The sequence below is a fragment of the Mesoplodon mirus genome (genome assembly GCF_964341445.2).
Source record: "Mesoplodon mirus genome assembly, chromosome: X".
Taxonomy (NCBI): domain Eukaryota; kingdom Metazoa; phylum Chordata; class Mammalia; order Artiodactyla; family Ziphiidae; genus Mesoplodon; species Mesoplodon mirus.
Window position 1 is genome coordinate 59,869,635 of NC_138981.1, and position 26,648 is coordinate 59,896,282.

The window sequence follows — 26,648 nt, forward strand, 5'->3', positions numbered from 1 at the left end:
GGGTTATGGATTTGAAGGGCAATTACAAAAAGATTAAGGTAGTGAGAAAGCTGGAACAAACCAAAGTCAAGGACAAAGAATGAGATAATGGAATTTTACATTTTCAGTAGAGTAATTCTGGGAAATAACCAAATCCAGGAGCAGGAGGAGAGATTTTTGTCACAGAAGTAGAATGGAGAAGAACACTAGCTGTGGCCAGGGAACTGTGAAGCTAGGGTGTTGCTTGGCCAGTCCAATCTCAGAGCACTGTGATCAGCTAGCAGGTGAAGACCTAGAGTTTGGGAAGAGGGGAGAATAAGAACCAGATGCCCGAGTTCTCAAAGAATATAAGGAAATATAAAAGAAGTTAACAAATGACTACATCAAGAATGAATATAGAATTCCCACCAGGAATTCCCTGGTGGTCCAGTGGTTGGGACTCCACGTTCTGACTGCCAGGGGCCCGGGTTCAATCCCTGCTCAGGGAACTAAGATACCACAAGGTGTGGGACGTGACCAAAAAAAAAAAAAAAAGAAGGAATAAAAAGTAATACTACCAGAAGGCATGAGCCGCAAAGGAGAAACTTTTAATCTGAGGGTTGAAAGCAATGGTCTGAAAACAGTGAAGAATAAGAATGACAACTTCTCCTGTGAAACAAATAAAAATGACTAATGAGTAAAATGACTGAAAAAGATAAATAACTCTCCAGTAATGGTGAGGTGTAAGAATATGGGCACTCTCATGTATGGCTGGTAAGAATGTACATTAGAACAAACTTTCTGGATAAAATTAATTTGGCAGTATTTATTGAATTTTTTAATTCTCATGCCATCTAATTCAGCAGTTCCAATTCCAAAAATGTATCCTACAAATACATTCACATGTACTCAAACATAGATGTAAGGATGTTCAGTGTGGCATTGTAATAGCAAAAACAAAACAAAGCTGGAAACAACCTAAATATTCATCAGTAAGGACACTGGTTAAACAAATAACGTGAGGCTTTTACTCAAGAGCCATAGCAATAAGGGAGGTGTACCCCTGGGGAGAAGCAAGGCTTCAGTTAAAGCAACTGAAAAGAGAATTGGGGGAGGAAATTTAGTGTACACTTGAGTTTGTTTACAATGACATCAGTTTTGCAGAAAACACCGTGCAAAGAATCGGCAAGAGAGGCAACAGTGGGTGGATGAATGGGGTAAGGGAAGGTGTGGAAGGGTAGCTGGAAGCTCGAAAAAGAGTAAACAAAAAGGCAAATGATCAAGGAGGCTTGCAGGATAAACTGGCTTTCAGGTTAACTGGATCCTTCAGTGTAAGATGCCCTTACCCCACCCTTGAAAGTCCAGGAAACTCCTACTCATTCTTTAAGTCTCAGAGCAAAGATTATTTTTAATGAGGCTTTCCCTGATACCCTGTGGTAATGAAATCCTTCCCTCAAATCCTATAGCAGTTTATACAACCACTATTATAGGATTTATCACTTTTGTTGAGGGATACTTAACATGAGGTTTATGGATGGCAGCAGGGAAAGTACCCATGTATCCCTTGAAACTTTATGCAAAATTCTATGTATATTTGTGTCTTTTTTCTCGGGAAAAAGTCTATAGTTTTTAAATCAAATTTTGAACAATTACCGTAATGTAACTTGTTCATCAAACATTTATTGAGCAACCTACTATATGCCAGGCACTACAGAGATGAAACAAAAAGGTTCCTACACTCAAAAAGTTCACAGATAAGAAGTAAACAAAGGATTACAAAATATTATAAAATATAAATGAAGATCTAAATAAATGGAAAGATATACCATGTTCCTGGTTGGGAAAACTCGATAACGTAAAGATATCAACTCCCCCTCAGTTAAGCTGAAAATTCAATGTAATCGCAACTAAAATCTCAGCAAGATATTTTGTGGAATTTATTGGCTGATTCTAAAAATTCTCATGGAAGGAAAAATGAGGTAGATTAGTCAAGGAATATTTTAAATACAACAGAGGAAAACTTGCCTTATCAGGTATCAAAATTTGTGATAGGGCTTCCCTGGTGGCGCAGTGGTTGAGAGCCCGCCTGCGGATGCAGGGGACACGGGTTCGTGCCCCGGTCCGGGAAGATCCTACATGCCGCGGAGCGGCTGGGCCCGTGAGCCATGGCCGTTGAGCCTGTGCGTCTAGAGCCTGTGCTCCGCAACGGGAGAGGCCACAACAGTGCGAGGCCCACATACCGCAAAAAAAAAAAAAAAAAAATTGTGGTAAAGCCTTAGCAGTAATTTTCATATTGATATTGATATTGACATTAATATTGGCATAAGAACAAACAAATATATCAGCAAAACAAAAAGATGGTCCAGAAACAGACTGATGTGTATAAGGGAATTTAATATATGATAAAGGTGGCATTTCAAATCATTGGAGAAAGTCAATAAGTAGTGCTGGGACAATTAGCTACCTGTTTGGAAAAAAATTAAGTTATAGCAATACCTCACACCACTCACAAAAATAAATTCTAAACAGTTTAAAGAATAAAACCTAAAAAACAAACTCAGAAACAACCTATGTTGGACAAAGATTCCTTAGATATGAAACCAAAAACATGAGTCATAAAAGAAAAAATCGATACAAAATTATGAATTTCTGCTCTTCAGAAGATACTGCTAAGAGAATGAAAAGACAAGCTACAGACTGACAGGAAATGTTTGCAAATCACATATCTGATAAAGGACTTATACCCAAAAATATATAAGAACTCTCAAAACTCAATAATAAGAAAACAATCCAGTTTTTTTAAGTGGGCAAAAGATTTGAACAGACATTATACCAAAGATGCTCAATATCATTAAGTCATCAGGAATATACAAATTAAGACCACAATGAAAAACCATTAAATAGGGCTTCCCTGGTGGTGCAGTGGTTGGGAGTCCGCCTGCCAATGCAGGGGACACGGGTTTGAGCCCTGGTCCGGGAAGATCCTGCATGCAGCGGAGCAGCTGGGCCCGTGCGCCACAACTACTGAGCCCACGTGCCACAACTACTGAAGCCTGTGAGCCTGGAACCCGTGCTCCACAACAAGAGAGGCCACCACAATGAGGGGCCCGTGCACTGCAACGAGGAGAGGCCCTGCTCGCCGCAACTGGAGAAGGCCCGTGCACAGCAACAGGGACCCAATGCAGCCAAAAATAAAATAAATAAATTTATTTAAAAAAAACATTACATACCTATTAGAACATCTTTAAAAAAAAAAACAAAAACTGACACTACCAAGTGCTGGGGAACTAGAAGTAACTGGAACTCTCATACATTACTGAAAGGAATACAAAATTGTATAACCAATTTGGAAAACAGTTTGGCAGTTTCTTACAAAGTTAAACATACACTGATTACACAACCTGGCAGTCCCACTCCTAGGCATTCACCCAAGTGAAATGAAAACTTGTGTTCACACAAAAACCTGATGCTAATGTTTACAGTGACTGCACTTGTAATCACCAAATGCTGGAAACAACCCAAATGTCCCTCAACTGGGGAATGGAAAAACAAACTGTGGTATATCCATACATTGGAATCTACTTAGCAATAAAAAGGAAAAAAAGTACTGATGATACAAGGAATGACATGGATACAATTTAAAGGCAGTGTGTGGATTGGAATAAGCCAGTTTCAAAAGGTTATATTCTGTATGATTTCATTTATATGACAGTTTTGAAAATGTAAAACTATAATGACAGAAAATAGGTAGTGAGTACTAGGAAGTAGGGAGAAGGAGTTGACCATAAAGGGGAACTGGGGAATTTTTTGAAGTGATGGATCTATTCCATATCTTGATTATGGTGGTTGTTACACAACTGTATGCACTTGTCAAAACATGCAGAAATGCACACTAAAAAGAGCGAATTTTACTATATGCAAATTATACCTTATTAAAAATGAAAAAAAATAATCCTAGCACACACATGCATACACAAACATACACACTTAGAAATGTATGAGAACAAAGGAACAAGAGGATATTGGGGGGTGATGGACATGTTTGTTGTGGTGATAGTTTAATGGGCATGTACATATGTCAGAACTCATCAAATTATATCCTTTATGTACAGTTCATTGTACATCAATCATACCTCAGTAAAGCTGTTTAAAAAAGGAGGAAGATATGTATGAGAAGAAAATATAAGTGACTATGTTTAAAACCTTGGAGTAGGGACAGCCTTCTTAAACAGACAAAAAAAGCAAAAGCCATAAAGGAAAAGAATGATATATATTTGACTACATCAAAATTTAAAGTTTCTATTCTAAAGACGTAAAAAATAAATACAAAAGAAGGGTAGATTGGGGGAAATGTTTGCAACATATATAGACAACAGATAACTAATATCCCCAAAATAAAGAACTCCTACAAATCAATAAGAAAAAACAACTCAATAGAAACATAAGCAAAAGATACAACAAGCAAATAATAAAAGAGGAAATACAAATATTAATAAACATATGAAAGGAAGATATATAATTTGGCTAATAATCAGAACTATGAATCAAAACATCAGGTTTGCCTTACAGATTTTTAAGTTTAAAAAGATTGATATCAATTGCTGGCAGGGGTATGGGGAAATAGGTGCTCTCATACACTGTTGTTGGAAACATTCAGCCTTTTGGTGAACAATTTTATGCCATCTATTAAAATGTAAAACGTGCGTACCCTCCAACCCAGTAATTCTATTCTTCATTACCTACCCTAGAGAAACACTTGCATATGTCCACAAAAAGATAAATTAGGAGTTTGGGATTAACATATACACCATACAATATATAAAATAAACAACAAGGGCCTACTGTATAGCACAGGGAACTATACTCAATATCTTGCAATAACCTGTAACAGAAAAGAATCTGAAAAATTATATACATATGTATGTATGTATATACATATATATGTATAATATATGTATTATACATATATGTATGTATATACATGTATGTATAATACATATATATGTATAATATATGTATATACATATATATGTATGTTTATACATATATATGTATATAGTATAACTGAATCACTTTACTGTGCACTTGAAACTAACACATTACAAATTAACTATACTTCAATTAAAAAATGTTTTTTAAAGCCTTAAAAATGCAATATGGGGTTTCCCTGGTGGCACAGTGGTTAAGAGTCCGCCTGCCAATGTAGGGGACACGGGTTCGTGCCCTGGTCTGGGAAGATCCCACATGCCGCGGAGCGGCTAGGCCCATGAGCCATGGCCGCTGAGCCTGCGCGTCCGGAGCCTGTGCTCCGCAATGGGAGAGGCCACAACAGTGAGAGGCCCGCGTACCGCAAAAAAAATCAGAGATCCAAAAAAAAAAGGATCAACACACAGGGTGTTTATTACAGTATTGTTTATAATAACAAAAAATTCAAGTGTACATCAATAGGAGACCATGGGATAAATTTTAGACATGGATCGAAAAAAGATTGACATCTACATAATGACATGTTGTGTCGCTATTTCTTTTCTTTTATTTGTATTTTCTTATTTTCTACAATAAAGATGTGTTACACTTCCATAAGAAAACAATATAAAAATTTTAATAGTAAAAATTTTTTTAAAAGAATTAATGGGAAAAAACCCAGAAAACTAGGAACTATCTCTCAGTGATTCTCAAACTGCATGTGGTAAAGGACCAGTAACACCTGTAACTTACGTAATATTGCACATCAACTATATTTCAATTTAAAAAATGAAAATAATTATTAAATGGTAAATGTTATGTTTATTTTACCACAATTAAAAAAAGGGAAGTGGGAAATGCTATATGCATACTATAGAATACTATGCAGCATGTCTTGTATCAGAACCACTGATTTACCTCATTCCCTTAGGTATACTGCCAAGTGGAAAAGCAAGCTGTGGAACAGTGTGGAGTATATCACTTATACAGGAAAAAATAATCAAAAAATATATTTCTAGTTTTAAATACACAGAAGATGATCTGGAAGAACAAACACCAACCTGGTAACATTGGTTTCCTCTGGGACAGGGACCTGCATTGCAGGGGCTGGAAAGAAGAACTATCTATAATGTTTGACTTAATAAAAATATATTCATGTATTACTTGAAGAATCAAAATGCTTTTTAAAAAAATTAAAAGAATGGGTCAACTACAGAAAATATATAGTATGGTAAGGAAAAAAGGCACAGGTGCTGTGGGGATACAGAGAGACCTAAGTTCCCAGCCTTGGAAAACCAAGGAAGGCCTCCAAAAGGAAGTTGAAAGGAAAGCCTGAAATGAGCCTTGAAAGATGAGTAGAAACTAGCCAAGAAAAATGTGAATGGGAACAAAAAGATGGAGAAGGTATTATAAGCAGAGGGAATTGTATGTGTGAAGGCATGGAGGCATGAAAGAACATAGCTTTCTCTGGGAACTGGAAATAGTTCATCAGGCTTGAAGCATAGAACCTATGTAGATGAATATAGGATTTGGCTTTTACACTGAAAACAATAGGGAATTTTTAAAGCTTACTGGAGTCACCTACCTGTTTTAGAAAGATCACTCTAGGTGCTGTGCAGAAAATAGATTGGACAGTAGTTGTAGACACAAAAAGGCCACTTTGAAAGCTACTTTAGCAATCCAGAAGAGAAATGATAAAAGGGAGTGGGAGTTGATGAAGGGGGGCAGGAAAGGAGCAAAAAAGTGTTATTTAATAATGGACATTTTAAGTTTGAGAAGGATTTCCAAGTGGACATGTTCAGTAGGAAGTTGGATTATACAGGTCCGGAACTTGAGAGAGAGGTCTGATTAGAACCACACATTTGGGAATCAGGTTACTGAAACCATGAGAATTCAGTCCCTTCTATATCATTAAACCTTACCCACTCAACTGGGTCCTTTCCATCATCATTTATAAGTAGACGCAAGTCACTCACCTTTAAGAGGGGAAAAAATCCTTTCTCAACTCCATCCTGCCATTCTCTACTGCTTTATAAAAAAATTTTGAAAACTTTTTTATATATACTTTTTAAACTTTATTAATTTTAATGATTTTTTTTCTTTTTTTGGGGGGGCCACACTGCACAGCATTCAGGATCTTAGTTCCCTGACCAGGGATAGAACCTGTGCCCCCTGCAATGGAAGCACGGGGTCTTAACCACTGGACCACCGGGTGAGTCCCTGAAAACTCTTAAATGAGCTCTGTACTCAATGTTCTTCCCACTTCCCATCACTCCACGGAAATAGCTATTGCAAAGGTCACTAAATCTAACAGTTGCCTTTCAGTCCTCATCTTACTTTACTCTCTCAGCAGCATTTAATACAGTATTAAATGTAACCCCTTCCTTCCTTCCTTCCTTTCAATAATACTCTATTCCCTTGGCTTTCATGACACCTCACCCTCCTGGTTTTCCTCCTACATCTCTTCCCATTCCTCAACTTCCTTTGTGAGCTTCTCCCTTCTACCTCGTACTTCCTCTATAACCCAACCAAAGGCAGACAGAATATGACTGGGAAATTATTATGGAAGGGTTACAAATTCTGTTGCATATAATCCTGCAAGCCTAAAAGATGCTTCTCTACCAACTATGAATCAATATCAAATGAGTAAGCATAGCCTTCTGCTGAAGTAACCCACTGTGGTAGGCTAAATAGCCAAAGATGGCCATGTCCTAATCCCCAAAACCTGTGAATATTTTACCTGACATGGCAAAAGAGACTTTGCAGAAGAAAAAAGACTTTGATGATGTGATTAAGTTAAAGATTTCAGTGATTTAAGTTAAAGTTAGGGAAATTATCCTGGTGGCCTCTACATAATCACAAGGGTCCCTATAAGTGAAAGACGGAGGCAGGAGAGTCAGAGAAGGAGATGAAAAGACAGAAGTAGAAGTTGAAGTGGAGATTGCTGGCTTTGAAGATGGAACGGAACCATGAGCCAAGGAATGCGGATATCCTCTAGAAGCTGGAAAAGACAAGGAACGGATTCTCCTGGAAAGCCTCCAAAAGGAACACAGCCCTGCCAACACGTTGATTTTAGCCCCGTAAGACCTATTTGGACTTCTGACATCTAGAGCTATAAGACAATAAATCTGTGTTGTTTTAAGCCATTGAGTTTGTGGTAATTTGTAACAACAGCAATAGGAAACTAATACACCCACTTTAAAAGGAAAAAAAAATAGAGGAACAAACTGAATCCTAAGGAAAAGATGGCTGACCCAAAGAAACCTCTTAGGACTTTCTATCATGACAAGAAAAAACTCAAGGAACCTCTTCTCCAGAGTAAGTCTAGAGAGACCACCTGGTGATTTTTCTTCTATCTGCCTTAAGGGCTGTTTGTCTGGATGGGCTAGGTACTCTCCCACTCCCACTCTCCAAAAGATACCTGGAACTAGGCTGTTTCTTCCCTTCCCTTCATCCCAGATGAGGATTTCTCTAGGAAGATGTTAGCTCACCTATAGACTACTTCTTTCCCAGCATGAGGGTGGAGGCCAGGAAAGAGCCACTGCCATACAGGAAGTTCCCACTGATTGGCAGATGACAGCTGGGTGTGGGGATGCTGGACTCTGAATGGGATCCTTCTTTACAGGAAATGGCCCCCTCATCAGGTGTCCCATTGAATGCAGCCAACTACTAAGGTCAGAAAACATCATGGACAAGACTTCAATTGAGGAACCCTGGAGATTCACAGTCCTAAATTCCCTTTATTCTTTGCTGTATTCTCTGCTGTATTCTCGTCTATTTTCAAAATGGTCCTTTGAAAACAAAGAACAAAAAAATATAAGTCACTCACACCATCCACAAAAATAAATCCTAGCTGTATCAAAGATATAATCAAACACACGGAAACCCCTGTACAAGAAAACACAGAGGAATGTTTATGACCTTGGCATATGGAAGACTTTATTAAACAAAACACAAAACTCAAAAGCCAAAAAACAAAAGATAAATCTGACCTTGAAATTTAAAACTTCTACTCAGTAAAATATACCATAAAGTTAAAAGGCAAGAGATTGACTGAGAGACAATATTTGCAATATATATAAAACAAAGGACTAATATTTTTCTTTATTTATCCTGGATAAGAAAAAGACAAACAATATAGAAAAACAGGTAAAGGATATGAGCAGGCACATCACAGAAAAAAATACAAATTGCCAATAAACATATGAATGGATGTTCAACTTCCCTCTTAATCAGAGTACTACAAATAAGCAATGAGATTCTATTTTCTACCTATCATATTGGCAAAATTTAAAGTGTGATAATATTCAGTGTTGGGAAGAGTAAAAAGAATTGAGACCTCTTACACACTGCTGGGGGGAGCACAGACTAGTACAGCCACGTTGAAGGGGCATTTGGTAATATCTACTAAGATTACAAATGCATATAGTTTACGATACCACTCCTAGGTATATGCCCTAGAGCAGCTGTTCAGATGTTCTCAAAAGGTGGTCCACAGATACCTGGAAGCTCCCAAGATCCTTTCAGGTGGTCTATGAGATTCAAAACTATTTTCATAAAAGTATTAAGATGTATTTGCCTTTTTTACTGTGTTGACATTTGCACTGATGGTGCAAAAGCAAAGGTGGGAGAAAAAGAAAAAGCAAAGGTGGGTAAAAGGCAGTAGCACCAAACTGTACTAGTAGTCACTGTATTTTTTCACCACTGCACACTTAAGAATGTCCTTGATGAAGCAGTAAAAATTATTAAGTCTCCATTGTCGAGTTCATGGCTTTCTAATATTTTACCACGGCTATTCGGACTTGGGTTCTTGGCAGGCATTTTCTCAAAATGGACAAAGTGAGCCTGTCGCTTCAAGAAAAACAACTGACAATATCCAGTGCTGATAAAATCTGAGCTTTCAAGCAAAAATTCGAACTTTGGAAAACTTGCACCTCCACCATAGGTTTGGCAGCTTTCCAACACTTAAAGACTTCTGATGAGAGCAGTGGTGATATGAATGAATGTGATTTTTTGACACTGTGTCAACATTGGAAAGACCTGCATAACTCAGTGAAACCAACATTTTCTAAATTGCCAGTGCAGGGCTTCCCTGGTGGCACAGTGGTTAAGAATCCGCCTGCCAATGCAGTGGACAAGGGTTCGAGCCCTGGTCTGGGAAGATCCCACATGCCACGGAGCAACTAAGCCCGTGCGCCACAACTACTGAGCCTGCACTCTAGAGCCCATGAGCGACAACTACTGAGCCCGCGTGCCTAGAGCCCATGCTCCGCAACAAGAGAAGCCACCACAGTGAGAAGCCCGCACACCACAATGAAGAGTAGCCCCCGCTCGCAGCAACCAGAGAAAGCCCGCGCACAGCAATGAAGACCCAATGCAGCCAAAAATAAATAAATTTATTTAATTTTTTAAAAAAGACTCTTCAGAAAAAATAAATAAATAAATAAATTGCCAGTGCATGATGTTATAAAATCATGCACCCGATAAAAGATCTATTAAAGTACAGGGTAGACTAATGGATTTTAATGCAACAAAATATGAAAAGTTGACTGATATTGTTTCAAAATCCACATTAAAGTAATCTTTAAAAAAGTAATCTTTAAGAAACTACTACTGTTGAGGATTGATATAGTATTAAAGAATATCCACAATTATCTGAAAAGGCTATTAAAATACTGCTTGTTTTTCTAATTACATCTGTGTGATATACTTCAACCAAAACATCATAATAGATCAAATACAGAAGCAGATATGAGAATCCAAATGTTTCATATTAACCCTATTAAAGAGACTTGCAAAAAATGTAGCACAATTTTACTGTTCTCATTTTTTTTTTGCTTTGGCAAAGTTATTTTTCATCTAAAAATATTTATGCTAACATGTAATGGGCTTATTGCTGTTATTTTTAATGAAAATCTTAAAACTCTCACTATTAATTTCTAATACATTGAATAGTGATAGATATAAACCCACATAAATTCTCTTAGGAGTGTAAAGGGGTCCTGACATCAAAAAGTTTGAGAACCACTTCCTGAGAGAAACTGACAAAAAAGTCATGTCAGGAATGTTCATAGCAGGACTGCTTGTAAAAGCAAAAAAAATGGAAAAATCTAGTAGTCTATCGATAAGGAATGGTTAAATAAACCATTTAGTAGCCATTCTATGGCGTATTATGCCACATTTTTTTAAAGTGAAGTAAATCTTGATGTAGTGAAATTAAAATGTTTCCAAAACATTTAATGAAAAACTTTCAGGATATGTACAGTATGGTATACTTTTTATAGAAATAAAGACACGACACCTTTTCTTAAAGAAAAAAAAAAAGCTGGAAGGCTACCAGGATACATACCAAACTGTTGACCTTTGGGAAGGGGAAGAGGACTAGGATTGTGGGTAATGGTCAACGTGTACTTTAGCACTATCCTTGTATAATGTTTTGAGGGTTCCCCCCTCCCAAGGAAAATGTACTAGTGTAATTAAAAATAATTGGGTTAAAGGAATAAAGCAACGAGGTCAGGTCCATTGACACTGAGAAAGAAAGGGCACTGGCTCTGAATCCAGGCTGAGAGGGCCAGTATATTTGCTGCAGGGCTTCTGGAGCTGATGAGTCTAGGAAGAAGCGACGAGGGGTGAAATCAAGCGACGGAGGGAATGGATGGCTCAAACGGTGGTGACCACCTGGATGGCGGAACTTTCTGAGTCAGGCACCTCCTGCTCCCTTCCTGGGATTAATTCAAAGGCCTTCACCGCCACACAGCCCAGTCTCTCCCGCTTCCGGCATCACAAACCTCTCCCTGTTGCCAGCAAATTCTTGCCCCATTCCGGATCCCCGACCCCCACTCCCTGGGCCGCATCAGAGGAAGAGCTCCGGGCTGGCGGTGGTGGAAGGAACCCTGCAGGGTAAGGCATGGCCCCGCTAAGTGCTAGAGTCGCGGTGGCACACCCAGAGACACTCTAAGACGCCGAAGCGTGACAGGGCCTGGGGTGATGGGGTGAGGGTGGGGGATTAGAGGGTAGCTAGGTTGCGGGTTGCAGGCAGTTACCAAACAAGCCGAGGGAGCTCCGAGGCAGCCCCGCCGACTCTTCCAAGTGCCATGAGGAAAGCTTTGCTTTCGAAAGCAGCGCCACAGGATCCCCATTGGTCTTCCATTCCAGCCAACCAGCAGGTCTCCCTATGGCCCACCCCCTCGATTAAGAAGCCAATCAGAGGAGAGTATGTACTTCCCGTTGCGTAAGACCAACTAAAAGCTTGCTCATTTCTGACTGACGTGTGGGTAGCCAACCAGAAGAGCCGAGGCCTGGTAAGTCGGCTTCCTATTTCAGTCGCCATCTCGATCTACGTCACTGTCCTTGTCCCGTCCCTACCTGTAATCTAAGGTAGGGATCTGGGAGAAATAACCGAAATAACCGAAAAGGAGATCTAAGCTGGAGGAATCGTGGCCCAAGAGGCAAAGTGATATCTCCCCGAGTTTCCAAGGAGGTTGGCCCTGAGGTCAGATGAGCCTGTGGTTGAGCTGTCAGTGCTGCTCTGGGATTGGCCTCAACGAGTGCCAACCTGAGAAAGGTATTGGTCATGAGAGCGCCTCAGATATGTTGCTTTGCCACTAGGCTAGTTGTTTCATTTTCCCCCAAATTTAGGTGGGAAGAAGGCTAGGAACATCCTGGGCCTTTAATTGAGATTATTGGTTTTTCTATAGCGAGGAGTGTAGGGATACTCAATTAGCAGTAATAAATACTGCTTCTAGAACAACTAAAATGAAATGTGTGGAGAAATTTTTGAAAACCTGATAGTGGTATCATTACAACTAAATATGCCAGAAAATGCAAATTAAAACTAAGAAATACCACTTCCACCAACTAGTTTGGATAATTATGAATTGTTTAATATTTTTCCACTTTTGGCAAAAAAACTTTGTAGGGAAACAGGAATTTCTCCACTTTTGGGAAGAAACAGAAATTCTCATTTGCTGTAAGTGGGAATCTAAACGGCACTTTTTTTTTTTTTGGCCATGCCTGTGCAGCATGTGGAATCTTAGTTCCCAGACCAGGGATCGAACCCGCGCCCCCTGCAGTAGACGCTTGGGGTCTTAACCACTGGGCCACCAGGAAAGTTCCCAAACGGCACTTTTTTTTTTTTTTTTTTTTTTTTTGCAGTACGCGGGCCTCTCACTGCTGTGGCCTCTCCCATTGCGGAGCACAGGCTCCGGATGCGCAGGCTCAGCGGCCATGGCTCACGGGCCCAGCCGCTCCGCGGCATGTGGGATCTTCCCGGACCAGGGCACGAACCCGCGTCCCCTGCATCGGCAGGCGGACTCTCAACCACCGCGCCCCCAGGGAAGCCCCTAAACGGCACTTTTTAAGACAGTATCTTAGTAGTACCTATCAAAACCTAAAATGCACACATCCTTTGACCCAGGAATTCCTTCTTTCAAACTCTATCCTACAGAAACACTTAAAACACACGAGCAAGGTTATATGCAGCGTTACTCATAATAGTGGCTGATGATACAACTACACTATGAAATATTATTTTTAAAATGAGGTAAATTTCCATGTACTAATGTGAGAGAAAGTCCACGCTATATTACAAAGTGATAAAGTTGCAAAATACTACATAAAATATCCCATTTTGTTTTCAAAAAACTATATACAAGTGTGTGGGTATTCGATGATTGTATATGTGTGTATGAATATATGTATATATTCATATACATATATTTGTGCATAGAAAAAAGTCTAGGAAGACACATACCAAATTAAGTTATTCTTGAGGAATGGGAATAGGGTTAGGGAATAAGGAGAAATCTCACTTTCTACATATTTATGTTTTGTTTCAATTTTGTCAATTAGCATTACTTTTGAACTTTATCACAATAAAACATTTTAACAAAATAGGCACTTTTATAATCAGATCAAGTTATATATATATATATATATATATATATATTTTTTTTTTTTTTTTTTTTTTTTTTTTTTTTGCGGTACGCGGGCCTCTCACTGTTGTGGCCTCTCCCCGTTGCGGAGCACAGGCTCCGGACGCACAGGGTCAGCGGCCATGGCTCACGGGCCCAGCCGCTCCGTGGCATGTGGGATCTTCCTGGACCGGGTCACGAACCCGTGTCCCCTGCATCAGCAGGCGGACTCTCAACCACTGCGCCACCAGGGAAGCCCCAAGTTATAATTTATAATACTGTAATTTTTTGTAATCAGATAAGGTTATAATTTATATATTTTAAATCAGATCAAGTTATAATTTATATATTTTGTAATCAGATCAAGTTATAATTTATATATTTTAAACAAGAATAATTACATATAGTTATGAGGTGACTATTTCATTTAAAAATTTCGGCTAGGGCCTTCCCTGGTGGTCCAGTGGTTAAGACTCCGCCCTCCTACTGCAGGGGGCGCAGGTTCGATCCCTGGTTGGGGAACTAAGATCCTGCATGCTGTGTGGCCAAAAAATATTTTTTTAATTTTTAAAAAAATAATAAATAAAAATTTCAGCTAGAAGACCTATGATAAAATCAGGGCAGCTGTAAATCAAATCACCACGGAGATTCAATGGGGGTACTCATGATTTGACACAACAGGATATAGGCAAACAAAATCTAATCAGGATAAGTGAAGAGTCATTCATTTCTGGGAGAGAAAACTAACTGCACTACAGCAAATTCCATCACACAGGGAAACTGTGCTTTCACCTTTTTGGTGGCATCACCTCCAGGGTTTCTCAACTCCTTGGCAAGGGTTAGAAATCATAAGCATTAGAGATTTAAGATACCTCAGATATCATTTAGTCAAATCCCCTCACTTTAAAGCTGAGAAAACAGGCCCAGAGTGGTGAAGCAATTTGCCTAAGGTGCTATAGCCAGCTAATAGCATAGCCAGCTCCAGAACCCAGGTTTCTATTCCAGGCCAATTACTCTTTCTACTACTTTTCAGATTTTCCTGAGTCTTTATTCTGATGACATATTAGGGAATATTTTTTAAGTCTTATGAATATCAGACATCCCTATATTTAAATTTTAGAAAATGCATAATAAAAAAGTATATCCCTCTACTAGCACAGATGATCAAAAGTTGACTGTAGGGCTTCCCTGGTGGCGCAGTGGTTGAGAGTCCGCCTGCCGATGCAGGGGACACGGGTTCGTGCCCCGGTCCGGGAAGATCCCACATGCTGCGGAGCGGCTGGGCCCATGAGCCATGGCCTCTGAGCCTGCGCGTCCGGAGCCTGTGCTCCACAACGGGAGAGGCCACAACAGTGAGAGGTCCGCGTACCAAAAAAAAAAAGAAAAGTTGACTGTATCTGGATGAAGGAAATTATTGGTATAATAAATAACATTTTCTTCAAAAGTAATGCATAAATTTCTGTGAATCTGTGTATTTTACTGTTCACTTAAGAGCTACTGTTTTATCCAATTTCTGATTGTTCTTCAATTGGCAGTGCCTCTTAATCCTTTACGTTCAGTTTCTCTATATTAAGTAGTTGTTGATCTATATACAAACACTTAAAACCACCATAGGAAGCACCTATTTAAAGAAACCCTGTCATGATTTAAAGAATCCTTTATTCTGTATAATGTGAATAATTACCCCCATTTTGTCTGTTTTGTAAGGAATGACTTTTCTGTTCTCAATAGCAGAGACAGACAGATAGATAGACAGACAGGAGGGAGAGAGAAAATAAAAGTAAAATAGGGAACAATTTTTTTTTGTACAAGGCAAAAAAACAGATAAGAAGAATGAGGGGTGGTGGGTGGTCGGGAAGGGAGTGGCAGAGAACCACAAGCTAAATTAGTCACAAAGTGTTTACATTTTAAAAGTAAACTTGAACACTGCGAAGTATAAATGGACTAACAACCACCTAAACTTCAGGCTATAATTAAAGTGGTGTCCGGTTTTAGACTCTATGACTTAGGGACATATGAGGACCTTGGAGAGATTTCAGAATAATAAAGATAAAAGGGTTAAAAATGAGTGAAGTGAGGAAAACTTAGAACTGTTATTGTGTCTAAGAAGAGAAGACCAGAGGCGACTCAACAGTCCTCAAGGATGGGAAGAAATATCCATTTCAGTGAGCAGCTGGTCTGCATTTCCAAAGCAAAAAAGTAATTTTACTTAAATTATTACAGCATGTATTTGAAGATGGAAGTGTCTTAAATAGGACACCTCATCCAACAGCAACTCCAGAGAAGCCTGAATGCTGTCCACCTCTCCCACCCTTTACTAGCTCAACTCATCTCAAAGAATGGTTCAAAGGGTGGATAAGGCATCTGTGGAATGTGAGGATTTAGACTTCTTTTGGTTGTAGCTACTATGTTCAAAAATTGTTAGCCTCTGTCCCCCAGGTCCCAGTGAAAGGTTGAGCTGCTTTCTGTGCTATGGATAAAGGGGATTAATTAGTAGTAAATACCTAGATGCATGCATAAACTTGAATTCCTTATAAAAGTATGCTTCTCCTTCCCAGTGTTGATGGGCTTGGATTTGGGGTTCTTTCAGGACCCAGTTACATTTGACTCCAAAGAGGGAATTTACCTGATATTAAAAAAGTTTGGACAACTAACTAGATGTGTCTGGACCTCTTATTTTGTCTCTAGCATTATTGTGTCTTGTTTAGATATCTCCCGAACTAAAGTATAAGAAGTATAAGGTCTTTGAAGAAAGAGAATGTAATCATTTTATTTTACCTCAAGCACCCCGCCCCATCACAGCCCAGCTTAATATTTTATTTTACAGCTGCTTTTTCTAGTTATTCTCTATTCATTCTCCAACACTGCTGCCTGCGAAGGCTGCATTTCTCTTATTACTCTTCCTTTCTCTTATCTCACAGAAAGAGTTATTCTTCCCTATCCCCTCAGATATCTTTAGTCATCTAATTCCTGAACTACCAAAACCTCTTAACTTCTTCAATTCAGCCCCCACTCTTCTACTTGGACCCAAATACCATTGTTAAGTCATCTTAATTCATAATGTTTTGACCACATCACTTTCTATACCTTCTTTCCACGCTCAACTACATGATTAAAACTACCTTTGACTCCCCAAATGCCAAGATTCCTACCTAACCTCTCATCCCAAACCTTTCCCAAAACCCACTTTGTGTATGAAGCCATTTCAGAGCCCACTGGTCAGGTGAAAATATCCATCCATCAAAAATTCTCAGAGTTCACTCACCTTTCTGCCTGCATCAAATCTATGTGAAAGAAAAACATCTCAATTGAGGTAAAAAGCCTATGAAAGAAATAGTGTTTGTAAGGGGTGTGAGGGTGTGTTGGAGGATGAGCGTATGCACAAACGTGTTTATGTACACAGATAGCATATACATATACATATACACACACACACAATAAATACATTTTGCCCAAATTAGCACACACCCACAAGCTTAAAAACCAAATCTGCTAAATGTGACCCAAACCACAGTTACTGAGACCTATGGCTACTTCCTGCAAGCAGATGCATTACCTCTGTGACAAAGTCAATTGCGTGTTGCAAGAAAGATAGGTAAATACTGCTACAGGCAGCTAGGATTCTGCTTTTTTTAAAATTTAAACGTAAAAATTACTTATCACTTCAGGACGTTGACCATGTTGTATAATTTCTGCACAATACCCAGAATATCCTAGAAACTAAAAAGTACTAAATTTACAACTTAAGCAGGAAAACAGAGGCTTGCTTCACAGTGGTTTAATATGAACAGAGTTGAATATGACATTGTCTGACAAAAGAATGAACATTTTGCTGAATAAAAGCCCCGAGTCAGGATATATACACAGCAGAAATGGGGCCTCAGGCTCTCAGCACTTGTGCACAATGAAAGGAGGAATCTTTTTTTTTTTAAAAGTCAATAACAGAGGATACAAATGAAAAAGGCAGCAACAACGCCAACACTGGGAAGTTGGGAAAGGGAGCAGAGCCTCGCTCTAGGGGCCGCTCAGGCCCTGGCACAGGCCCGGCAGCTGAAGAGCTATCTGTGTCGGGGAACTTCAACATTTAGATGTACTCCAAACCCCACATCAAAATCCAATCCTAATCTCTCCGATCAGGGTCTTGTCAGAATCAGTAATCTTTTCCCTCAGGACCCTATATAAAGAATTCCAGTCCTTCCATGATAGGGTGTCTAAGCAAAGAGCCCCCACTTTTGACCTGACACCAGAGTTAACCTGTTCCCATCCCACCACTTGGGACAGATATCGGGCCCAGCAAACAAACCACTACATCCCAGACAGAAGCCCAGGAAAGTCGCCAGCCTCAACAAGCTGCCTCAGACTCTAAGTTTTAAGAAATCTATACCCAGGTGCTAACCCTACCTCAGCTTCCGGGGAGAATGCTGGGGTTCCATGGGAAACAAGTGCAGGCAGTTCAATAACCCTGTGACCAAGCTGGGGAGGGCAGCGACAACTCTTGCCCCTAAGCCCCATCAATAGCTCAAAGTGCTTAGGAGAAGTCAGAGACTGTGTGGTTTGTTCATGTGTTTTCTGTCTTGTGGCAGCACTAAATGGGATGGGGGGAAGGGAGAATGGAAGGAAGAGAGTGGTGATGCCCTTCCCTACCACCGGGAGGTACCTAGAAAATTATCCACTCCCACCCTTCAGGGAGTTACCTGGCAGTGGTGAGTTTCCCATAGCCCTCAAGCCTCCAAAGCTGCAAAGCTAACCCATAAAAGTAGCAAGGGCTTGGGGAGGGAGAACTGCCAGCCCAGCCCATTCTGACTCACCTGCTGGTGAGTGAGAACAGGCAGCCAGAGTAGGGAGCCACAAAGGAAAGGGGCTAGGCAACAGGAGCTCCCCAACTGCCCTATGGCTTTCTTCTGACTCTGAAGCAGCCATGATGATGGGTCTAGAAAACCCACACACCTTGCTCCACACAACATACTGCTTAGACTCTAGAATTACTGCCATGAAAAGCAACAAGGGAGACAGAAAGTACAACAAAAGAAACTCTTGAGAAAACTGGGAACGGGCCTAGAGAAAATGAGAGCTTTTCGGTCTCTGCCACCTTCCCCACAAGGAAAAAAGTTCATGCAGGTAGGAAAGGCAGGGTCTTTCCCTGCTCAGTGTTCCTGGTTAAACCTAAGAGTAAGAAAAATCCCCTGGACTTGCAGCATCAGTATGTACCCAAGTGCCCCACCAGCACAAGACCCGCCCCCCGCAAGGTTAGCCTTCTGGCATGGGTAAATGCCCAAGAAATTGCCTTCCAGTCCAATCCCCCCACCCACCCCCCAACCCCAAGCAAAGGGCATCTGCCTGTGGTTTCCCACCTCTCCTCAGAGGAGAGGATCCTAGCAGAGTGCCCACGGTATAGTCAGGTACCAAGGAACACAGTGCCAGACAGTCTATCAGGCCAGGGGATGGAGAGCCAACTTCAGATCAAAGAGAGAGAGAGAGGCTTAGTGTAAAAACCAATGTCATTTCAGCAGGAAAGTAGAGGGCAAGTGGTGAGAGGGGCTCCTACTGGCGCACCTTCCCAGGGACGTAGTTCCTGTCAATTGCCTCCTCCTGCAGGAACATGTGTAGGCAGCGTTCGTTCTGAGCCAGTGGGTGCCCAGCAATTCTATAAAGAGACCAAGATGGTTATCAGTAGTATCTGGGATCAGAGAGAATTCGCAGAGGGATAGGGCTGTGGATGTGGACAGGGGAAGAAGGGCAAAGTCAGCCCTGAAGTTCAAGCAAGTAGAGGACAGCAGCAGGGTACCACTTCAACCCTAATATTGCAGAAGGGAAGGGGATAGAGGTGTAAGGTGGGGGAAATCCCTAGACACATCCAACATGCAGCGCTTATTCAGGCCCTGAGGTACAGGATTGGAATTCTGCTCAAAGGAATGGAGTTTTACTGTCCAGTGAGCCCAGCACACAATTGGCACCACATCATATTACGCATTACAAAAGAGGAAAGAGACGAAACATATAGAAAGACCAAAATGGCAAAAGTAGCAAAAGGAATCCCCAGGAACTTGGCTTACTTGTTAATAAACTGTTCGAGGCCCTGCCTCCTTTCTTCAATAAAGGACTCCTCAAAGATCCCTTCATCTCCTCGAAAAGGGAGCTGCCGCTTCAAGGCTTTCCCAGGCAGTGGTGGTACTACAATCTGTAGGCAGACGCAAAATATCAGTCACACAGGAGAGGACAGAGACAGAATAAGGTGGTAAAGCACTGTACACGTCATTTCCTATTAGGCATAGGGCCCATCCTATGCCATAGTTCAGCAACTTGCAAGAACTGAGGTCATAAGAACAGTCAGGGGGTGGCTCAGGTCAAAAATTAATCCAGCTCTGTTTCTGTGGGAGGACAGGTTTACCATCTCAAAAGAAAGGAAGTAAACTCCAAATATTCTTCACTTTCTTTGACAGTCCACTACCATCCAAAAATTTAGCTACACTTTCCATTTTTAGCACCTAAAGGAATTAAGTTGTATGACTTTTCTAGCCACTAAGTCAACTAATAGTTTTTCTTTACAATTTCTCCTGAACTTACCACTTTCAAGTTTCAAAGGGTATCACCCAGATCCAGTATATTGGGATTTGGTAGACAGAGGGTGTTCACCCTCTCTGTTGCCTTCAAGATTTTATAAAACTATGCAGATCTCCTCTCTCAAGGGTACCACACAGGAAACAGGGCCATACCTTACTATCTCGCTCCAGCTCATTTTTTAGCCACTCGAAGTCACTGTAGCGCCGTCGTACACAGGACTCCTTCAGCTTGAAGATAGGTAGGTTTGTCTACAGGGAAGAAAGAATGTGAGAGAAGAGAGATGGTAAGAAGTGTCAGCCTGTGATGGCCACCTATCACAACCACTTGGACAGGTCTTAAGAAAGAAACAGCGCCTATGGATCATGTTCCTAGAACCCTTTCAAAACACCACCAGGTGAATACCAATCCTTACCACATCCAGCCTTGTCACAGGTGGTGACTAGAAGTCCCTTGCTGCTTAGAATTTATCCTACAAATAGATTTGAAGTTGTACATAAATATGTATGTACAAAGGTTTTCACTGAATTTTCTCATTTGTAATAATAATAAATGTCCATCAACAGATAACTGGTTAAATAAATTATGGTACACTTGTACAGTGGAATACAACTATGAAAAGAATGCAAAAGATATATGTGTCCCAGTATGGAAAGATATTAAGCATTAAAATCAAGGCACACAACAGTATATACAGCCTGCCTCTATTTGTTTTTAAAAGGGATATGTATACATGTATATATTTATATTTATGAATTAAATATTTATGAAAAGATACTGATAACAGTGATTGACTTTGGAGAATAAGACTAGACAACTGGAATGGGTAGGTCACATTTTTCATTGTGCAATTTGAATTTATCATATGCATGCATTTCACTTTCAGTTGAAAAGTGAATTTAAGTTCCCTGGAAAGAACAAGAGATAAGCACCTCCAAATTATGCTTTCCTCTGCTTTTCCTGTCCAAATCCTCTCCATTCTACAAGCCCAGCTCAAGTCCCACTTCATCCAGGAAATCTGTCCTGACAACACCAGTTTAATTTATTGGTCTCCCTCTCCTCTGAACTCCTATGACACACAGACTTTAGTACTGCCTGACACACCACTGTTTCAAGCATTATGTTAGTCTTGCTACCTAACTAAACTATAATTTCATTGAAATCGGGAGCCATGACTACTGCTGGATCTCCCTAAATGCAGATTATGCAAGTTACTCAGTAAATACTCAATTGATTAATAGTGGCCCTATGTATCTGTTTACCCTCTCCTTATCCAGAAAGTGCAGCAGAAATAGCACTTACATTAAGTTGGCTTACCGTGGCTTGCTCCCTGATATAAATCGGCTTATTCCCACATCTTAATCACTGAGAATTTTCCCAAGGCTCCAATGGCAACAGGAACCTCCGACAAACAAAAAGCCCTGATCCTCATTCCTATCTACAAGTTCTAAGTAGAAATGGCCAACAAATGTATTAATACTGACCATATTTCCCACCAGTCAATTCAAATCAGTAGATGGAAAAAAAGGAGCTAGTTTCTCTCCTTTCTCCACGGCTAACTCAGAGCAGGTAAAGAGCATTGGAGCTACGCTAGAGCTTCACACATTCCTCACTATGTCATGCTTTGTAGTCCTCAAGTCTGGAAACTGTCTTTTCAGGATCTAGCTCTAGGTATAGGGTATCAAAAGCCAAATAACTGGCCAACTTACATTAGTTACAACTCTACTCAGGATCAAGGTCCCAGGAATGTCAATGGGTTGAAGTGGAGTGAGATATACGTAAAGTAATATTACCTAAACTATTTTTTAGAATAATAAATAAGAAAATGGAAACAGCGGTTTCTTCAGAAAGGGGAACCTCTGGAAGGCAGAGGGAGAGAGGGAGACTTCATTTTTACAGTACAGTTGACACCGGAACAACACGGGTTTGAACCGCATGGGTCCACTTATACACAGATTTTTTTCAATAACTATAGTATATCATTTTTATACCTTTTGAATTTTGTACCATGTGCATGTATTACTTATTCACAATAAGCCATTATAGAGAACATTCTCAGAATCCTGCACAAAATATATATGTGTATCAAATAATCACATTCTATACCTCAAACCTACACAAAGTTATCTGTCAATTATATCTCAATAAAGCTGAGAGTAAAAATAATCATTCAAGAAAAAAAGCCCTTCAGTATCATGAGATTCCAGGTTTCCACCAGAGTTCATTACAAATACTGTGATCCCCAAACAGTAGAACCTTAACCAGTAGGCCTTTACAGAAGCCAACAGAAGGATCTAAGAAAAGAAAAAAAGTGCTGAGTAGATTCTTCCAAGACACAGCAAAACCACCCACTGCCATTTTGTGAACTTCCTCCTTTGACTTACAAAAATGCTATTCTTTCCCCACCCCCACAGGATGGTGACAGTAACGGCCTTTCATCTCAGCACCTAGCCATCTATGGAAGGGGATACTATATACTAGGATACTCTCTCAGCTCCAACCTACAAATTATATGAGGGAGACACGACTGTGTAGTACAGCATATAGAGTCCTTTGGCTCTGATCAACACAAAATCAAGGGAAAGGAGAGAAAGAAGCAAAGTTCAAGTCCACAGGACAACTGACATTTGAAAAGTTCCATACATATCTTGTTAAGCCACCAGAATACCTCTCCAGACTCCTTATTTCTTGGGGTGGGTATTCCTTCCCTGAGCTGTTATACAAAGAAACAAGTCAGTGCCATCTGCTTCTACCATACACAATGCTTAATTCCCAAAGCCCATTCTCTTGAGTCTCATGCTCCCTATAATGCCTACCGTGATCGGTCACTTAAATTAGCAATTTCAAACCAAATGATTTCACCAATTTTCCCCAAAACAGAGTTCAACAAAAATATTAAAAGCCTATATGGCCATACAAAATTAACATAAATACAAATTAACTCAAACCCACAGAATTAGGAACTGCCATCAACCCTATCATCAATCACTATACAATTAGTAATTGTGGAAAAGACTGATGAAAATCTTAGTGGGTAAAAAAAAAAACTTGCACACTGAAGTTCTGCAACTAAGTATTGCCGAAGAGACTAAAGTGTAGTGGAAAGAGTATGGTGGGCTTTGGAGTCAGACGGACCTGGGTTCAAATCTCAACCCTGACACTTATTAGCTATGTGTACTTGGGGAAATTACTTAAACTGCATTCCTCCTCAGTTTTCTATCTGTAAAATGGTGTTTTTGTAAGGATTTAGAAACTAAAGCCTAGTTCAGTGCCTGGCACACAGTAGGCACTAGATGAACAGTTTCTGTTTTATTAGAATGCCTGAAGTAGAGAACAATTCCATTCATAATCCCTACAGCCCTTGGGTAATACATCAAGACAATGTCTCCAAAACCCCACAGCAGAGAGTTCTTACACTGAACAAGTTATGCCCAGGATTCCTCAGGTAATTAAGTTCTCTGCCATTAACAGTTCCCAGATTTTATCATATTTTGAGGGCTCTAACGTCCATTCTTCCACAAAGAGATGATTTCAAACAGTTCTTATATAGACAAGTTTTTCTCATTTTTTTCTATTTGCATTTCTTTCTGCAGTTTGGACTTTGCCAAACTTGGAATTTGGAGATCATTGCTTCTTAATTAGGTTTCAAAGCCCAGGTGGGAGAGTACACTCTCTCATTCAATTCATTCATTCAAAAATAAAAGCACATACACTCTTTTAGGTCTTCAAATGCTGTTTGAGCAGCATGCTGTCCATAGAGAATATTCTGGCCCTCTAGTCTGAGAAGAAAACATAAGGAAAATTAGGAAATGGCTCTCAAACTTTTTTGCCTGTAACCACTTCAATGGGGCCAAAGAAACTGCAAACCATGTACTCTGCACATTCCATCCTTGCATCGTGGACTAAGAACTAGAGAATAAAGTCCTCTGTAATGCACACTGGAAGAAACCACTCCTGGGGCAGTCCTGAAATGTCATATATTAAAGTTAACTACAGACTAGGGACTAATATAATGAATCCAAAAGGTTAATCTAGGGCAGAAAGGGCAAATGGCCATTCATATACAGAAATGCCAAATGAGAGCCAGTAAATATTGAAATAAATATTCTGGATACTTCAGATCTAAAGGGTCAGCCCAGGATGAGGGCAGCGACTGACAATCCGCCAATCCGAGGGCAAGGTCAGGTTTTCCAGTGAGCATGTAGTACCTGAGAAAACTTAAGCGTTAAACACTTCTCTCCTTCAGATGTTAATTCTACACAAGTCTGGGAAGCACTCAGTCTCAAGGAGACTCCCCTTCTTATTTCTGCTCCACCAAGCCCACTGTCCTGTCTCCCATTCCTGGAATCTCTCTTCCCTTTAATCTAGGCTTTGTTCAACTCCATCATCCACGGAGACCTCATTAAGAAGAAGCTCCTCTGGGCCTTCCTGTCCCCCTTCTTCAGACTGACTTCCCACAACCTAGTTTAGTTATGGGACCCCGCAGCATATCGCCTTGGCTCTCCATCCCCCGGCCCTCTTCCACTCCTCCTTCCCTCCTTCTGTCGCTACAGTCCTGATTCCTATTTCCTGGGATTCCTCACTCTAATCCTCTCCATCCTTCCCCACCGTCTCCAGCCATGCTTCACTTCTTGCTCATGGGTACTTGTTTTCCCTCACGCCGGTCCGATGTCCCCCCTCAGGAGTTTTCTGTATCCTTGGGCCACAACCGAGTGGGCAGACCTCTCTGCAAACCTATTAAGCCCCTAACCCCCAAATGACCCCTCCAGCGTCTTCTCCACCGTTGGCCGTCCCTATGGCAGCCTCACCCCCCGCCCACCCCCGCCCTCCCCGCCCAGCCGCCCGGTCCTCCCTCAGCTGTCTCCCTCACCCCGTGACTCACCCGCATGCGAACCTCATAGGTGGTGAAGCGCGCGCGGCCCACGCCCACCGTCTGTGGGTTAAAGATGTCGATCTCCAGGAAGTTACTTGGCGGCCCGTAAGCGTCGGTCAGGTCCTGCGGCTTCGAGTTAAGGCGCCGAGTGTCAGCTACTGCCGTGTCCGACATCTTTCCGAAGGAGAGACCGGGACCGGGGAAGGGGGTATGGGGGACAGAGGCCGAAGGCAGGAGCGCGCGCGGCCCCTCCCGCTTGCAAAATAACCAGCCAACCCACAGACTGCGGCGCCGCGCACGCGCGCCCACGCACGCACGCACGCACGCGCACGCCGCCGCGGCCCGGGGCCCGGCACCCTGAATAGCGGCGAAGCGGACGGCTGGAAGTCCTGTACCGAGGAGGCGTCATTCAGACTTCCGGGCAGTGTTTATGGCCGCCCCGGAACCTGCGTCTCCAATACGCACCCCCAGTATCCTAGGAAGCACTACAGGGGAGATCCGCCAATCGCTGCTCTTCAAGCCAAGAAATTGTCTTATACTGTGCATCAATCAGCAGTGGGCACTGCCCCGCAAGCTAGGATCGTACAGTGATAGGCCGAAGCCCCGTGACCTGAATAAGTCCTGGTTTTGCGCGAAAATAGAAGGGTGGTTTCCCGACGGTGGGGTTTCAACAATGGTACTAAGAACCTAAAACGCAGCCCGGCCACTTGTGCCACTAGTAGTTTCAATTCATTTCACACACAATTGAGCACTCAGTGAGCGCTACTTATGGTGCCAGGAAAGCAGCGAGGATGGGGTATACAAAGATGATTTCTCATTCTCACTTTTCAGGAAAATTGGGGCATATCTTCACCCTCCACTTGTTGCCACGTAAAAGCTAATTTCAGGTGTACTCGGATATTACATTTCTCAGCAAACTGAGGGCATTTATTTCAACACCTTCTATCGCTACTCTGCGAAGTCCAAATTTGGTGCTGCTCTGAGGTTGCTTACAGCCCATAATGGAGATAGAATATGTGTCTACATGAGAATATCTATAGAAATACTAATATTTGTATGACTAATTTACACATGGCCCACAGGAAGAGGGTAGTGCCCACAGTAAAGGTGGTGATTTTAGGTCATCCTTTCTCCTCCTTGCACCAGCCCTCTTCTGCTCAAAAAAAAAATTTCCCATATCATTGATACCTGAAATTCTTTCAACGGAGTACAAGGCCCTATAATTTCACAGTTATTTAATTCAATTTAAGTGATATCTCCTAAGCAACTACTTACGCATCAGGCACCATGCTAAACACTAAGACCTAGAGTTCAATAAGAGAGTCCCCGCCCTCAAGGAGTTAATGTTTTAGAAAAGGAGATGAGTAAATAAACTAATATAA

General features: G+C 41.0%; 1 protein-coding gene across 2 annotated transcripts; it reads right to left on the reverse strand.

The window, feature by feature from the left end:
- Positions 1-19,137: 19,137 nt before the first annotated feature.
- Positions 19,138-25,575, reverse strand: SNX12 (sorting nexin 12). 2 transcript variants are annotated; one of them, XM_082610157.1, is made up of 4 exons: positions 25,276-25,575; positions 20,549-20,644; positions 19,889-20,013; positions 19,138-19,479 (listed from the first exon to the last, which is right to left on the reverse strand). In XM_082610157.1, exons 1-4 carry the CDS (start codon positions 25,438-25,440, stop codon positions 19,377-19,379), a joined length of 489 nt encoding a protein of 162 aa, XP_082466283.1. In that variant the 5' UTR covers positions 25,441-25,575; the 3' UTR covers positions 19,138-19,376. The 2 variants fall into 2 exon arrangements, with proteins under 2 accessions (XP_082466283.1, XP_082466284.1); XM_082610158.1 differs by having other exon boundaries at positions 19,139-19,479; positions 25,288-25,574.
- Positions 25,576-26,648: the final 1,073 nt, after the last annotated feature.